Here is a 16,318-nt window from a genome sequence, read left to right as displayed (position 1 = left end):
TGACGGAGCGGAGGGATTCCATCCGGAACCGCCTGGTCTTTACGTGTTTGTTGAGCAGTTTTAGGTCCAGGACAGGACGGAAAGACCCGTCCTTCTTTGGAACCACAAACAGGTTGGAGTAAAAACCGTGACCCTGTTGCTGAAGAGGAACCGGGACCACCACTCCTTCTGCCTTCAGAGTGCCCACCGCCTGCAGAAGAGCATCGGCTCGCTCGGGAGGCGGAGATGTTCTGAAGAATCGAGTCGGAGGACGAGAGCTGAACTCTATCCTGTAACCGTGAGACAGAATGTCTCTCACCCAACGGTCTTTTACCTGTGGCAGCCAGGTGTCGCAAAAGCGGGAGAGCCTGCCACCGACCGAGGATGCGGTGTGAGGAGGCCGTAAGTCATGAGGAAGCCGCCTTGGTAGCGGCACCTCCGGCGGTCTTTTTAGGGCGTGACTTAGACCGCCATGAATCGGAGTTCCTCTGATCCTTCTGAGGCCTTTTGGACGAGGAGAATTGGGACCTGCCCGCACCCCGAAAGGACCGAAACCTCGACTGTCCCCTCCTCTGTTGGGGTATGTTTGGTTTGGCCTGGGGTAAGGATGTTTCCTTTCCCTTGGATTGCTTGATGATTTCATCCAATCTCTCACCAAACAAACGGTCGCCAGAAAATGGCAAACCGGTTAAGCACTTTTTGGAAGCCGAATCTGCCTTCCATTCCCGTAGCCACAAGGCCCTGCGTATTGCCACCGAATTGTCGGCTGCAACCGCCGTACGGCTCGCAGAGTCCAGGACAGCATTAATAGCGTAGGACGCAAATGCCGACGTTTGAGAGGTTATGGACGCCACTTGCGGCGCAGACGTACGTGTGAGTGCGTCAATTTGCGCTTGACCCGCTGAGATAGCTTGGAGTGCCCATACGGCTGCGAATGCTGGAGCAAAAGACGCGCCGATAGCTTCATAGATGGATTTCAACCAGAGCTCCATCTGTCTCTCAGTGGCATCCTTGAGTGAAGCCCCATCTTCAACTGCAACTATGGATCTAGCCGCCAGTCTGGAGATTGGAGGATCCACCTTGGGACACTGAGTCCAGCCCTTGACCACGTCAGGGGGGAAGGGATAACGAGTATCCTTAAGGCGCTTGGAAAAACGCTTATCTGGACAAGCTCGGTGTTTCTGGACTGCCTCTCTGAAGTCAGAGTGGTCCAGAAACATACTCGTTGTGCGCTTGGGAAACCTGAAACGGAATTTCTCCTGCTGAGAAGCTGACTCCTCTACTGGAGGAGCTGAGGGAGAAATATCCAACATTTGATTGATGGACGCGATAAGATCATTCACTATGGCGTCCCCATCCGGAGTATCAAGATTGAGAGCTGCCTCAGGATCAGAATCCTGATCAGCTACCTCCGCTTCATCATACAGAGAGTCCTCCCGCTGAGACCCTGAACAATGTGATGATGTCGAGGGAATTTCCCAGCGAGCTCGCTTAGGCGGTCTGGGGCTGCGGTCCGTGTCAGAGACCTCACCCTGGGATCTATGAGACACCCCGGGAGGACATTGTTGTTCCAACTGAGGGGAACCAGGGAGCAATGATTCCACAGTGCCCATGGTCTGAGATACCGGTCTGGACTGCAAAGCTTCTAGTATCTTAGCCATAGTCTCAGAAAGTCTTTCAGTAAAAACTGCAAACTCCGTCCCTGTCACCTGGACAGTGTTAGCAGGTGGTTCCTCCTGGGCCACCCTTAGCAGAGGCTCCGGCTGAGCAAGTGCTACAGGAGCCGAGCATTGCACACAATGAGGGTCAGTGGAACCTGCCGGTAGTATAGCCGTACATGCGGCGCAGGCAGCATAGTAAGCCTGTGCTTTGGCACCCTTGCTTCTTGTGGACGCCATGCTGTTGTCTCCCCTGAGCAATCCAGGAGGGTATATAGCCAAAAATCAACCGTGCACCATACAGTGTAAAGTATAGCCTATAATCATATAATCTATAAGTACACTTCTGCACAAGTGGGGCCAGCACCTCAGGTGCTGCTTACCGCCCGCTCAAAGCGGTTGTGTGGTCACCAGAATCCCTGCCTGGGTCTCCCCGAGCTTGTCTCCCCTCTCCAGCGTCAGAAGAGCTGACAGGAATGGCTGCCGGCGTCCTGAGGAGAGGAGGGGGCCGTGGGCGTGCCCTAGAAAGTGCGAGAATCTGGTGCCCCACTGTGCACAGTGAGGGGGGTGGAGTATGCAAAGCATGTTCCAGCCCTCAGTGCTGACTTCTCGTACAGCGTCCCGCCCTTCCCCTGACTGGCAGGCCTGGGGGCGGGAAAAAAGTGAGACTAGGCCGCAAAAGCTGGGGACTAAAGTTATAAGCGCGGCCGGCGTATAAGCCCGGTCGGCGCGGTAGTCCCCGGCGCACTAACAGTCCCAGCCGCGCCGCAGTGTAAAAATGGCAGCGGCGGTCAGCGCGGTAGTCCCCATAAACTAACACACCCAGCACGCTGCAGTGTGTGATGGCACAAGCGCGGTCAGCGCTGCGGTCCCCGGCGCACTAACACACCCAGCAATGCTGGAGTGTTTCTGTGCGCGGTCCCCACGGGGACACAGAGTACCTTAAAGTAGCAGGGCCTTGTCCCTGACGATACTCGGCTCCTTATCCAGCAGAGTCCCCAGGAGCTGTGGATGGAGCACGGTCTCAGTGCCTGGAGACCGATTAGGATCCCACTTCACCCAGAGCCCTAAAGGGGATGGGGAAGGAAAACAGCATGTGGGCTCCAGCCTCCGTACCCGCAATGGATACCTCAACCTTAACAACACCGCCGACAAGAGTGGGGTGAGAAGGGAGCATGCTGGGGGCCCTGTTATGGGCCCTCTTTTCTTCCATCCGACATAGTCAGCAGCTGCTGCTGACTAAGCTGTGGAGCTATGCGTGCATGTCTGCCTCCTTCGCACAAAGCATGAAAACTGAGGAGCCCGTGGGAGCACGGGGGGTGTATAGGCAGAAGGGGAGAAGCTTTACACTTTTAGTGTAATACTTTGTGTGGCCTCCGGAGGCATAGCTATACACCCCAATTGTCTGGGTCTCCCAATGGAGCGACAAAGAAAAAGAATTTACGGTAAGTAAACAAAATTCTCTTTTTCTTTATCGTTCCTTATGGGAGACCCAGACCATGGGACGTCTCAAAGCAGTCCATGGGTGGGAAATAAACAGAACTGAGAAGTAGGCAAAACCTAACTTCACAAATGGACGACAGCCGCCTGAAGGATGCGTCTGCCCAAGCTCGCATCTGCCGAAGCATGAGCATGCACTTGGTAGTGCTTCGAAAAGGTGTGCAGACTAGACCAAGTGGCAGCCTGACAAACCTGCTGAGCCGTAGCCTGGTGCCTGAAAGCCCAGGAGGCACCGACAGCTCTGGTCGAGTGAGCCTTAATCCCTGGCGGTGGGGGCACCTGAGAACATTGGTAGGCATCGGAGATGGCCGACCTAATCCAACGAGCTAGGGTCGGTTTAGAAGCCGAGAGACCCTTGCGCTGACCCGTTGTTAGCACAAAAAGAGAGGTGCACCGCCTAAGAGCGGCGGTACGTGACACATAGATTCGGAGCGCCCGCACCAAATCCAAAGTATGCAACGCTTTCTCAAAGCGATGCACAGGGGCCGGACAAAAGGGAAGGCAATGAAATGTCCTGGTTAAGGTGGAAAGGAGACACCACCTTAGGGAGAAAGTCCGGAGTCGGACGAAGAACCACCTTGTCTTGGTGAAACACCAAAAAAGGTGACTCCGAAGAGAGCGCAGCCAAATCAGAGACTCTCCTGAGAGAAGTTATGGCCACTAGAAAGACCACTTTCTGTGAAAGTCGAAACAAAGGAACCTCCCTAAGAGGCTCAAAGGGGGGTTTCTGTAAGGCCGTGAGGACCAGATTAAGATCCCAGGGATCCAAAGGCCGCCGGTAAGGAGGAACGATGTGAGATGCGCCCTGTATGAAGGTGCGCACCTGAGCCAGTCGGGCGATACGCCGCTGGAACAATACCGACAGAGCCGAGACCTGTCCCTTGAGGGAATTGAGGGATAGTCCTAGCTGCAGACCGGACTGTAGAAAGGACAGGATGGTCGGCAAAGAGAACGGCCAAGGAGCATGGCCGGAAGAGCGACACCAGGACAGGAATATCCTCCAAGTCCTGTGGTAAATCCTGGCCGAGGAAGACTTCCGAGCCTGAGTCATAGTGGAGATGACCTCGGAAGGAATGCCTGAAGCCGTCAGGATCCAGGACTCAAGAGCCACGCCGTCAATCTGAGAGCCGCAGAATTCTGGCGGAAAAACGGACCTTGAGAGAGAAGGTCTGGGCGGTCCGGGAGATGCCACGGCATTTCTACGGACAGACGGAGCAGGTCTGGGTACCAAGCTCGCCTGGGCCAGTCTGGAGCAATGATTATAACCCGACGGCCCTCCATTCTGATCTTGCGCAGGACTCTGGGCAAGAGAGCTAGAGGGGGAAACACGTAGGCCAGACGGAATTGGGACCAATCTTGAACCAGCGCGTCCGCTGCGAAGGCCTGAGGATCGTGGGAGCGAGCCACGTAAACCGGAACCTTGTTGTTGTGCCGGGATGCCACTAGATCCACTACCGGAGTGCCCCACTTGCGGCAGATTGACCGGAATACTGCCGGATGCAGGGCCCACTCGCCGCTGTCCACGGTTTGACGGCTGAGATAATCGGCCTCCCAGTTTTCTACGCCTGGGATGTGGACTGCGGATATGTTGGACTTGGAGTCCTCCGTCCACTGAAGGATGCGTTGAACCTCCAACATCGCCAGGCGGCTGCGAGTCCCGCCCTGGTGATTGATGTAGGCAACAGCTGTCGCGTTGTCCGACTGGACTCGAATGTGCTTGCCCGCCAACAGGTGGTGAAAGTCTACGAGAGCTAGAAGTACAGCCCTGATTTCCAGCACATTGATCGAGAGGGCTGATTCGGACGGAGTCCAAGTGCCCTGTGCTCGGTGGTGGAGAAATACTGCTCCCCAGCCGGAGAGGCTGGCGTCCATGGTGAGGATCACCCAGGACGGAGTCAGGAAGGAGCGTCCCTGAGACAGAGAGAGGGGCCGAAGCCACCACTGAAGAGAGCTCCTGGTCTGTGGCGACAGAGCCACTAGCCTGTGCAAGGAAGAGGTCCGCTTGTCCAAAAAGCGGAGAATGTCCAGCTGCAGAGGACGCAGATGGAACTGGGCAAAGGGAACCGCTTCCATTGACGCCACCATCTGACCCAGCACCTGCATGAGGTGCCTGATGGAATGACGGCGGGGCTTCAACAGAGAACGCACCGCCAGATGAAGGGACTGCTGTTTGACTAAGGGCAGCTTCACAAGTGCCGGCAGAGTCTCGAATTGCATCCCTAGGTACGTAAGTTCCTGGGTCGGGGTCAGAGTGGACTTGGGCAGATTGACAAGCCACCCGAATTGAACAAGCGTGGCGAGAGTGAGCGAGACACTCCGCTGACAGTCTGCACTGGATGAGGCCTTGACTAGAAGGTCGTCCAGGTAGGGGATTACTGCCAACCCCTGGAGATGCAGAACCGCAACCACTGCTGCCATGACCTTGGTGAAAACACGAGGGGCCGTGGCTAACCCGAAGGGGAGAGCCACGAATTGGAAATGTTCCTCTCCGATTGCAAAGCGTAGCCAACGCTGGTGTGAAACTGCAATTGGCACATGCAGATAAGCATCTCTGATGTCGATGGATGCTAGAAAATCTCCTTGGGTCATTGAGGCAATGACCGATCGCAGAGATTCTATGCGAAAGTGCCGCACCTGAACATGCTTGTTGAGAAGCTTGAGATCCAGGAGGGGCCGGAAGGAACCGTCCTTCTTGGGGACTAGGAAGAGGTTTGAGTAGAAACCTCTGAACCGTTCCCGGGCGGGAACCGGAACAATTACTCCGTTGGCCTGCAAGGATGCCACGGCCTGTGAGAAGGCGGCGGCTTTGGAGCAGGGGGGAGTGGACATAAAAAATCTGTTTGGCGGGCTGGAAGAAAATTCTATCCTGTAGCCGTGGGAGATGATATCCCGCACCCACTGATCGGAGACGTGTTGAAACCACACGTCGCCAAAGTGGGAGAGCCTGCCACCGACCAAGGACGTTGCTGGCGCAGCCAGATAGTCAAGAGGAGGCTGCCTTAGTGGCAGCGGCTCCTCCGTTCTTCTGAGGACGCGGCTTCGCGCACCAGCTGGGTTTTCGATCCTTGGCTGAGTTAGTGGACGAAGCTGAGGGCTTAGAGGATGACCAGTTAGAGGAACGAAAGGAACGAAACCTCGACTGGTTCCTGCCCTGGACAGGTTTCCTGGTTTTAGTTTGTGGCAAGGAAGTACTCTTCCCGCCAGTAGCTTCCTTAATAATTTCATCCAGTTGTTCACCGAACAGCCGGGACCCAGCAAACGGGAGCCCAGCAAGATACTTCTTGGAAGAAGCGTCTGCTTTCCACTCTCGAAGCCACAAGATCCTGCGGATCGCGAGGGAATTAGCGGAAGCCACCGCCGTGCGGTGAGAAGCCTCCAGAATGGCAGACATGGCATAGGATGAAAAAGCCGAAGCCTGGGAAGTTAAGGCAACCATCTCGGGTATAGAGTCCCTGGCGAGGGAATGTATCTCCGCCAGAGACTGCCTTAAGAGCCCACACTGCTGCAAAGGACGGGGAGAACGAGGCTCCTGCCGCCTCATATACAGATTTGGCCAGAAGGTCAACCTAGCCATCAGTGGGATCCTTAAGAGAGGTGCCATCGGCCACAGATACGACTGTCCGGGCAGAGATTCTAGACACCGGAGGGTCTACCTTTGGTGAGTGAGCCCACTCCTTGACCACTTCTGGTGGAAAGGGAAAACGGTCATCTGAACTACGCTTTGGGAAGTGTTTGTCAGGACAGGCCCTGGGCTTGGTAACAGTGGCCTGAAAACTGGAGTGGTTAAAAAACATACTCCTTGCTCTCTTAGGTGAGGTAAACTGGTGTTTTTCTACCAGAGAGGCTTGTTCCTCTGACACTGGTGGATTGAGGTTCAGTACGGAGTTAATGGATGCTATCAAGTCACTAACATCCGCATCACCCTCAGATAAATCAATGGGAAACATAGAGGTAGCGTCTGAGCCCACAGTAAAAGTATCCTCCTCGCCCTGCACTTCAGCTCGTGAATCAGAGCTGTGGGACGAGGAAGGAGAAGAGTCCCTGCGTCTCCGTTTAGGAGGACGGGGTCCTAAAACATGCTCTGTTAGCTCTGCAGAGCGAGTCGGAGCAGCAGAGGCGCCCTGAGAAGGGGGCTGATGCATGGTCAGCAGAGTCCGGGACAGCTGTCCCATGGAGTCGGCAAAAGACTGGGAGATAGCTCTGGAAAAAGAGGCTACCCAAGCCGGGGGTTCAGCCACCGGGGCCGGAGCAGCCGGAGGGACCCCTGAGGAGGCTCCAGGCTGAGGCACCACTATGTTCGAGCAGGCATCACAATGTGGATATGTGCTCGGTTCAGGCAGAATGAGCTGACATGCAGTGCATATAGAGTACAGCCTTGCAGCCTTGCTCCTAGTGAAAGACATGCTGCTGAGGTGGAGGCTCTGCAGTAAAGAATACACTCCTTTAGAATGACCCCCTGAGAGTGTATAATAAAGCCCACAACCAGAGGTTGTGGCTTACCAGACCGGTTTTTGTGTGCCCTCCGGATTCCACAGCTCGGACCCCCAGTGGATGCAGAAGTTGCAGCAGCCAGCGCCGATCAGTGAGTGAACGCTGATAAAATGGCGCCGGAGTGAGGAGGGGGGGCAGGGTTTAGCCCAAGAGTGGGAACCGGAGGGCCAAGGAGAGATACAGGGGAGGGAAACATCTCCTCAGAGAGGAGTGTCCTCCCCTCTGCTGAACAGCCGGTGGGCGGCGCCGCACTGTCCCTCTGCCTGACTGACATGCAGGGGAACTGAAAACGAAACTAGGCCGCAACTGAAGCCGGGGCCTAGATTTTTACATGCGGCCGACGAGCAGGCACCCTCGGCGCGGTTCTCAGGAAAAACCCAGAGAACCGGCCGGAAATCAAGGCAAAGTTAAAAGACACACTCTCCCCTCAATAAATGTACCCGGGACCCCTGAATAACGTCTCAATACTTAGCTTTTGAGACGCAGGGCCAGGTCCCTGGGGGGGGTAAACGCTCCGTCCGGCAGGATCCTGACAGGGCTGCGGATGGAGACCGGTCTCCTGCAAAGCAGAGAGAACCGTGATGGCTCCCACTTCAAGCCAGAGCCTCAGAGGATAGTGAAGGAGCGCGGCATGTGAAGGCTCCAGCCTTGTAAAGTCAACCTTAACAGCACCGCCGACACAGTGGGGTGAGAAGGGACATGCCGGGAGTCCAGACTGGACCCGCTTTTCTTCCAAATCTTTGAAATCAAAAATCTTAAAAATCAAAAATCAGAGAATGCATGTGTGTGTGTGACCTCCTGAACACAAAGCATTGAACTGGTTAGATTGTCATCCAGGGGGTGTATATGCCCGGAGGGAGGAGCTACATTTTTAGTGTAGTACTTTGTGTGTCCTCCGGAGGCAGAAGCTATACATCCATGGTCTGGGTCTCCCATAAGGAACGATGAAGAAAGGGTTATTTTAACTAAATGATTAAACTTACATTGTTCTTGTAAAAACAGGCAACTTTGTGATTAAAAATACTTTCTGTTCTCAAGAATGAAGAGATATTTTAGGTTACTGTTTACAGCTTGTTGCCTAGGTTACCGGCCACCTCTGCAGTCAGTGGTTGATCTCCTTTGCAGGGAGTGCAGCACTTACAAGCTAGTCTCTATTTAGCTTCGATACTCCTGGCCGCACTGATGCTGCATTTCCATGTCATATTGGAAAGCGCATAGTTTGGGCCAGAGGAACAACGCTGCTGTTGGTCCAAACTGTCAAAGTGCAGAGCCCCTGTGCGCTCCTGAGGATACACCATGACACCACCCCTTTAATAAAGCCATTATACCAGTGTAGACTCCAACAACCTCAGGGCCCACATCCAGCCTTACCCGACCATGATGAATATTCCTCTGTCTGCACCTCATGGTCAACCTTTTCACATTTGTTAAATTCGTGGATTTCTTTACTTAATTTCTCTACCTGTCAACAGATGAAAAAGGAAGAAGTCATGAATTACTGTATATAAAGATAAATTGCACATAATATGCAGAGAGAATTGTGTAATGTACGATTTTTAATTTACTTGTTTATAGATATGTTCAGGTCATTTCGCAACTCATCACTGACCAACTGCAGGGCTCACATGTCATCTTGCCGGATGTCGATGACAAGTGACGGGGGGTGTATAGGGAAGATTATGGAGACGTGGCGCCGTCCGGGAGATGAGAGTCAGATTTTGTGATTATATTCCACTACCTGGGCCCATTAATAACAGGTTGTCCAGTAAATCATGTGCAATTCTTGTACGCAAGGACTTAAATCCTAACTCTTTTCGGAAGATAAGATGCTGCTCGAAGGGTCATTTGCCTTTCTCCCCTTTAAAAAAAAACGTATGTACGGGGGAGTGAGGAGAGCTCGCTGTATATCGTCTCATATGGAGGAGTGAGGAGAGCTCGCTGTATATCGTCTCCTATATGGAGGAGTCAGGAGAGCTCGCTGTATGTCATCTCCTATATGGAGGAGTGAGGAGAGCTCGCTGTATGTCATCATATATGGAGGAGTGAGGAGAGCTCGCTGTATGTCATCATATATGGAGGAGTGAGGAGAGCTCGCTGTATGTCATCATATATGGAGGAGTGAGGAGAGCTCGCTGTATGTCATCATATATGGAGGAGTCAGGAGAGCTCGCTGTATGTCATCTCCTATATGGATGAGTGAGGAGAGCTTGCTGTATATCATCTCCTATATGGAGGAGTCAGGAGAGCTCGCTGTATATCGTCTCCTATATGGAGGAGTCAGGAGAGCTCGTTGTATATCGTCTCCTATATGGAGGAGTCAGGAGAGCTCGCTGTATATCGTCTCCTATATGGAGGAGTCAGGAGAGCTCGCTGTATATCGTCTCCTATATGGAGGAGTCAGGAGAGCTCGCTGTATGTCATCTCCTATATGGAGGAGTGAGGAGAGCTCGCTGTATGTCATCTCCTATATGGAGGAGTCAGGAGAGCTTGCTGTAGGTCATCTTATATATGGAGGAGTGAGGAGAGCTCACTGTAGATCATCCTCTATATCAGGGGTCAGGAACCTTTTTGGCTAAGAGAGCCGTAAACGCCACATATTTTGAAATATAATTCCGCGAGAGCCGTACAATATGTTTAAAGGGCCATTGACAGATCAATCGCTCCAATGTTCACTTAGTACAGCAAGGAATGCTCCTCCCTGCTGTATAAAGCCACAACTGGACTGAAACAATGGTACTACACTCTGCTACAAACAGACAAACACACACAACTCTGCTACAAACAGACAAACACACACAACTCTGCTACAATCAGACAAACACACACAACTCTGCTACAATCAGACAAACACACACAACTCTGCTACAATCAGACACACACAACTCTGCTACAAACAAACACACAACTCTGCTACATACAGACAAACACACACAACTCTGCTACATACAGACAAACACATACAACTCTGCTACAATCAGACAAACACACACAACTCTGCTACAAACAGACAAACACACACAACTCTGCTACATACAGACAAACACACAACTCTGCTACATACAGACAAACACACACAACTCTGCTACATACATACAAACACACACAACTCTGCTACAAACAGACAAACACACACAACTCTGCTACATACAGACAAACACATACAACTCTGCTACAAACAGACAAACACACAACTCTGCTACATACAGACAAACACACACAACTCTGCTACATACAGACAAACACACACAACTCTGCTACATACAGACAAACACACACAACTCTGCTGCAGACAAACACACACAACTCTGCTACAATCAGACAAACACACACAACTCTGCTACAAACAGACAAAACACACACAACTCTGCTACATACAAACACATACAACTCTGCTACATACAGACAAACACACACAACTCTGCTACATACAGACAAATACACACAACTCTGCTGCTCTGTGGGGCCTGCACCCGCGGCATTGGCGGGGCCAGCACCCGCGGAATCGGCGGGGCCAGCACCCGCGGAATCGGCGGGGCCAGCACCCGCGGAATCGGCGGGGCCAGCACCCGCGGAATCGGCGGGGCCAGCACCTGCGGAATCGGCGGGGGGGGGGGGGGGGGGGGGATTGGCAGGGCATACATCTGGGGGGTTAGAAGCAGCTCACCGGGGCCCATAATGGGGAGGCGGGGAGGGCATTTACCCGATTAGGTCACGGTGGAGAGGGGGCCCACACAGCGCCGGACAGAAGCTCGCCTCCTTCATCTGTGGGACTGAGAAGGCGGTAGCTCCGCCCACAGATGAAATTCAAAACAGGATGTCTGCACGCCTTAAAGTGACGGCGCCGAAGATTGCTGCCGAGGACTGCGGTCCCCGGAACTCGGCCGGGGGCAGCAGAACTATATAGAACACGCAGGTGCGTGCTTGCAGACGGCGCGGCTATGCAGGGAGTTATGGGAAATGTAGTCCATGCTCCCTGCCGCTCACCACTGCCGCCAATGTTTATCAGGCCATCAAAAAACTACCAATATCAGCGTGCACCGCGGCCTGATGGAGCGCGGTGCATGCATCCTTCCCATAGACAGGTAGGAGCCCTGTCTGCGAGCCAGATACGGCCATCAAAAGAGCCATATCTGGCTCGCGAGCCATAGGTTCCCGACCCCTGCTCTATATGGAGGAGTCAGGAGAGCTCGCTGTATATCGTCTCATATATGGAAGAGTCAGGAGAGCTCGCCGTATATCATCTCCTATATGGAGGAGTCAGGAGAGCTCGCTGTATATCATCTCCAATATGGAGTGAGGAGAGCGCGTTGTAGATCATCTCCTATATGGAGTGAGGAGAGCTCGCTGTAGATCATCTCCTATATGGAGGAGTGAGGAGAGCTCGCTGTATATCGTCTCCTATATGGAGGAGTGAGGACAGCTCGCTGTATATCGTCTCCTATATGGAGGAGTCAGGAGAGCTCGCTGTATATCGTCTCCTATATGGAGGAGTGAGGACAGCTCGCTGTATATCATCTCCTATATGGAGGAGTCAGGAGAGCTCGCTGTATATAGTCTCCTATATGGAGGAGTCAGGAGAGCTCGCTGTATATCGTCTCCTATATGGAGGAGTGAGGACAGCTCGCTGTATATCATCTCCTATATGGAGGAGTCAGGAGAGCTCGCTGTATATCATCCATATATAGAGTGAGGAGAGCTCGCTGTATATCGTCTCCTATATGGGGGAGTCAGGAGAGCTCGCTGTATATCTCCTATATGGAGGAGTCAGGAGAGCTCGCTGTATATCGTCTCCTATATGGGGGAGTCAGGAGAGCTCGCTGTATATCTCCTATATGGAGGAGTCAGGAGAGCTCGCTGTATATCATCTCCTATATGGGGGAGTCAGGAGAGCTCGCTGTATATCATCTCCTATATGGGGGAGTCAGGAGAGCTCGCTGTATATCATCTCCTATATGGAGGAGTCAGGAGAGCTCGCTGTATATCATCTATATATAGAGGAGTCAGGAGAGCTCGCTGTATATCATCTCCTATATGGAGGAGTCAGGAGAGCTCGCTGTATATCATCTCCTATATGGAGGAGTCAGGAGAGCTCGCTGTATATCATCTCCTATATGGAGGAGTCAGGAGAGCTCGCTGTATATCGTCTCCTATATGGAGGAGTCAGGAGAGATCGCTGTATATCATCCATATATAGAGGAGTGAGGAGAGCTCGCTGTATATCGTCTCCTATATGGGGGAGTCAGGAGAGCTCGCTGTATATCTCCTATATGGAGGAGTCAGGAGAGCTCGCTGTATATCGTCTCCTATATGGGGGAGTCAGGAGAGCTCGCTGTATATCTCCTATATGGAGGAGTCAGGAGAGCTCGCTGTATATCATCTCCTATATGGGGGAGTCAGGAGAGCTCGCTGTATATCATCTCCTATATGGGGGAGTCAGGAGAGCTCGCTGTATATCATCTCCTATATGGAGGAGTCAGGAGAGCTCGCTGTATATCATCTATATATAGAGGAGTCAGGAGAGCTCGCTGTATATCGTCTCCTATATGGAGGAGTGAGGAGAGCTCGCTGTATATCATCTCCTATATAGAGGAGTCAGGAGAGCTCGCTGTATATCGTCTCCTATATGGAGGAGTGAGGAGAGCTCGCTGTATATCATCTCCTATATGGAGGAGTCAGGAGAGCTCGCTGTATATCATTTCCTATATGGAGGAGTCAGGAGAGCTCGCTGTATATCATCTCCTATATGGAGGAGTCAGGAGAGCTCGCTGTATATCATCTCCTATATGGAAGAGTCAGGAGAGCTCGCTGTATATCATCCATATATAGAGGAGTGAGGAGAGCTCGCTGTATATCGTCTCCTATATGGGGGAGTCAGGAGAGCTCGCTGTATATCTCCTATATGGAGGAGTCAGGAGAGCTCGCTGTATATCGTCTCCTATATGGGGGAGTCAGGAGAGCTCGCTGTATATCTCCTATATGGAGGAGTCAGGAGAGCTCGCTGTATATCATCTCCTATATGGGGGAGTCAGGAGAGCTCGCTGTATATCATCTCCTATATGGGGGAGTCAGGAGAGCTCGCTGTATATCATCTCCTATATGGAGGAGTCAGGAGAGCTCGCTGTATATCATCTATATATAGAGGAGTCAGGAGAGCTCGCTGTATATCATCTCCTATATGGAGGAGTCAGGAGAGCTCGCTGTATATCATCTCCTATATGGAGGAGTCAGGAGAGCTCGCTGTATATCATCTCCTATATGGAGGAGTCAGGAGAGCTCGCTGTATATCATCTCCTATATGGAGGAGTCAGGAGAGCTCGCTGTATATCGTCTCCAATATGGGGGAGTCAGGAGAGCTCGCTGTATATCTCCTATATGGAGGAGTCAGGAGAGCTCGCTGTATATCATCTCCTATATGGGGGAGTCAGGAGAGCTCGCTGTATATCATCTCCTATATGGGGGAGTCAGGAGAGCTCGCTGTATATCATCTCCTATATGGAGGAGTCAGGAGATCTCGCTGTATATCATCTATATATAGAGGAGTCAGGAGAGCTCGCTGTATATCATCTCCTATATGGAGGAGTCAGGAGAGCTCGCTGTATATCATCTCCTATATGGAGGAGTCAGGAGAGCTCGCTGTATATCATCTCCTATATGGAGGAGTCAGGAGAGCTCGCTGTATATCATCTCCTATATGGAGGAGTCAGGAGAGCTCGCTGTATATCGTCTCCTATATGGAGGAGTCAGGAGAGCTCGCTGTATATCATCTCCTATATGGAGGAGTCAGTAGAGCTCGCTGTATATCATCTATATATAGAGGAGTCAGGAGAGCTCGCTGTATATCATCTCCTATATGGAGGAGTGAGGACAGCTCGCTGTATATCGTCTCCTATATGGAGGAGTCAGGAGAGCTCACTGTATATCGTCTCCTATATGGAGGAGTCAGGAGAGCTCGCTGTATATCGTCTCCTATATGGAGGAGTCAGGAGAGCTCGCTGTATATCGTCTCCTATATGGAGGAGTCAGGAGAGCTCGCTGTATATCGTCTCCTATATGGAGGAGTCAGGAGAGCTCGCTGTATATCATCTCCTATATGGAGGAGTCAGGAGAGCTCGCTGTATATCATCTCCTATATGGAGGAGTCAGGAGAGCTCGCTGTATATCGTCTCCTATATGGAGGAGTCAGGAGAGCTCGCTGTATGTCATCTCCTATATGGAGGAGTCAGGAGAGCTCGCTGTATATCATCTCCTATATGGAGGAGTCAGGAGAGCTCGCCGTATATCGTCTCCTATATGGAGTAGTCAGGAGAGCTCGCTGTATATCATCTCCTATATGGAGGAGTCAGGAGAGCTCGCTGTATATCGTCTCCTATATGGAGGAGTCAGGAGAGCTCGCTGTATATCGTCTCCTATATGGAGGAGTCAGGAGAGCTCGCTGTATATCGTCTCCTATATGGAGGAGTCAGGAGAGCTCGCTGTATCTCATCTGATGGGTATGAACAGATTTGCTAGAAGATAAAGCCGGGCTCTCCGGCCAAGCCAAGCCTGGCGCCACAGCAGCGGAGGACACCGCCGACATCTCTCCACTCCAGTAATGCAGGCAGCGTTTCTAGCGGCAGGACAACCAATTGATGAAGGTCTTCAGACCGAAACGTCTTTACCATTTACTGGACTTCAGGCACACCTTTTTACCTGATTGACACCCTTGGGAGAGCCCGGCTTTATCCTCTAGCATTACGGTTTGCACCCTCCTGTGCGCCCCCATCCGTGACTTCATGACAGAAGTGCCACAATATTTCATATAAACAGATTTGGGACCTCAGTTATAAAAACCTTTGTCATAAAATAAAAAGCAGGGTCTCCTCCTATCCACCAATCAGCATGCTGCTTTCATCTTTTTGTTTCAGGTTCGACAATGAAAGAAGAGACCTGATTGGGTGGAACTGATTGGTTGCTATTGGTGACTGGCCTGTGTCCGCAGCTCCTGATTGGTGGCCTCCGCGCTGCGGTGCAGTCTCTGGATGCTGCGCAGCTCCTCCTGGCAATTCCTCAGTTCTTGCTCCAGGGCTTGTACCCGGCAGTTCAGAGCCGAGGACGGCGCGGTGTCTGCAGCAGCATCCTCCACCTGCGGCCATAGCCGATCTGACCCGTCCTGAGCACCCGGAAGTATCTCATCAGCCTTATCCAGATCCGGGGATGGAGAGACCTCTTCTCCATGGCTGGCCATAACACCCCGACAATCACATCACGTCGCTGGCCGGTTCCCCTTCATTAGCAACTAGTTTTCCCTTCCTGCTTAAAAGCAGCGGACGTAGAGAAGCACGTGACTGTTATATGACACGTGACTTCTCTGTTGATCACATGATGTATATGATTCTCTGTGAGCCGCTGGTTGGGTCTGGAGCTGGCGCTCGGAAGCAGTGTCATCTGAGGGAGGGGAAGCAGTGTTCACTGACTGAATGAGGGAAGGGAGGGAGCAGTGTCTTCTGAATGAGGAAAGGGGGGAGCAGTGTCTTCTGAATGAGGGAAGGGGGGGAGCAGTGTCCTCTGAATGAGGGAAGGGGGGAGCAGTGTCTTCTGAATAAGGGAAGGGGGGAGCAGTGTCTTCTGAATGAGGGAAGGGGGGAGCAGTGTCTTCTGAATGAGGGAAGGGGGGAGCAGTGTCTTCTGAATGAGGGAAGGGGGGAGCAGTG

At 52.3% G+C, this 16,318-nt stretch overlaps 1 protein-coding gene across 1 annotated transcript in view; it reads right to left on the bottom strand.

The window, feature by feature from the left end:
* The window catches only part of AGGF1 (angiogenic factor with G-patch and FHA domains 1), a 94,369-nt gene extending 78,425 nt beyond the window's left edge, over positions 1 to 15,944 (bottom strand). The window contains exons 1-2 of the mRNA XM_075325546.1: positions 15,595 to 15,944; positions 9,000 to 9,090 (exon numbers count right to left, since the gene is read on the bottom strand). Of these exons, the coding sequence (XP_075181661.1) occupies positions 9,000 to 9,090; positions 15,595 to 15,852 (349 nt within the window). The 5' untranslated portion in view covers positions 15,853 to 15,944. The remainder of the gene's footprint in view (positions 1 to 8,999; positions 9,091 to 15,594) is intronic.
* Positions 15,945 to 16,318: the final 374 nt, after the last annotated feature.

The sequence above is a fragment of the Anomaloglossus baeobatrachus genome, chromosome 1 (genome assembly GCF_048569485.1).
Source record: "Anomaloglossus baeobatrachus isolate aAnoBae1 chromosome 1, aAnoBae1.hap1, whole genome shotgun sequence".
NCBI lineage: Eukaryota > Metazoa > Chordata > Amphibia > Anura > Aromobatidae > Anomaloglossus > Anomaloglossus baeobatrachus.
This window is presented reverse-complemented; position numbering and strand designations above follow the sequence as displayed.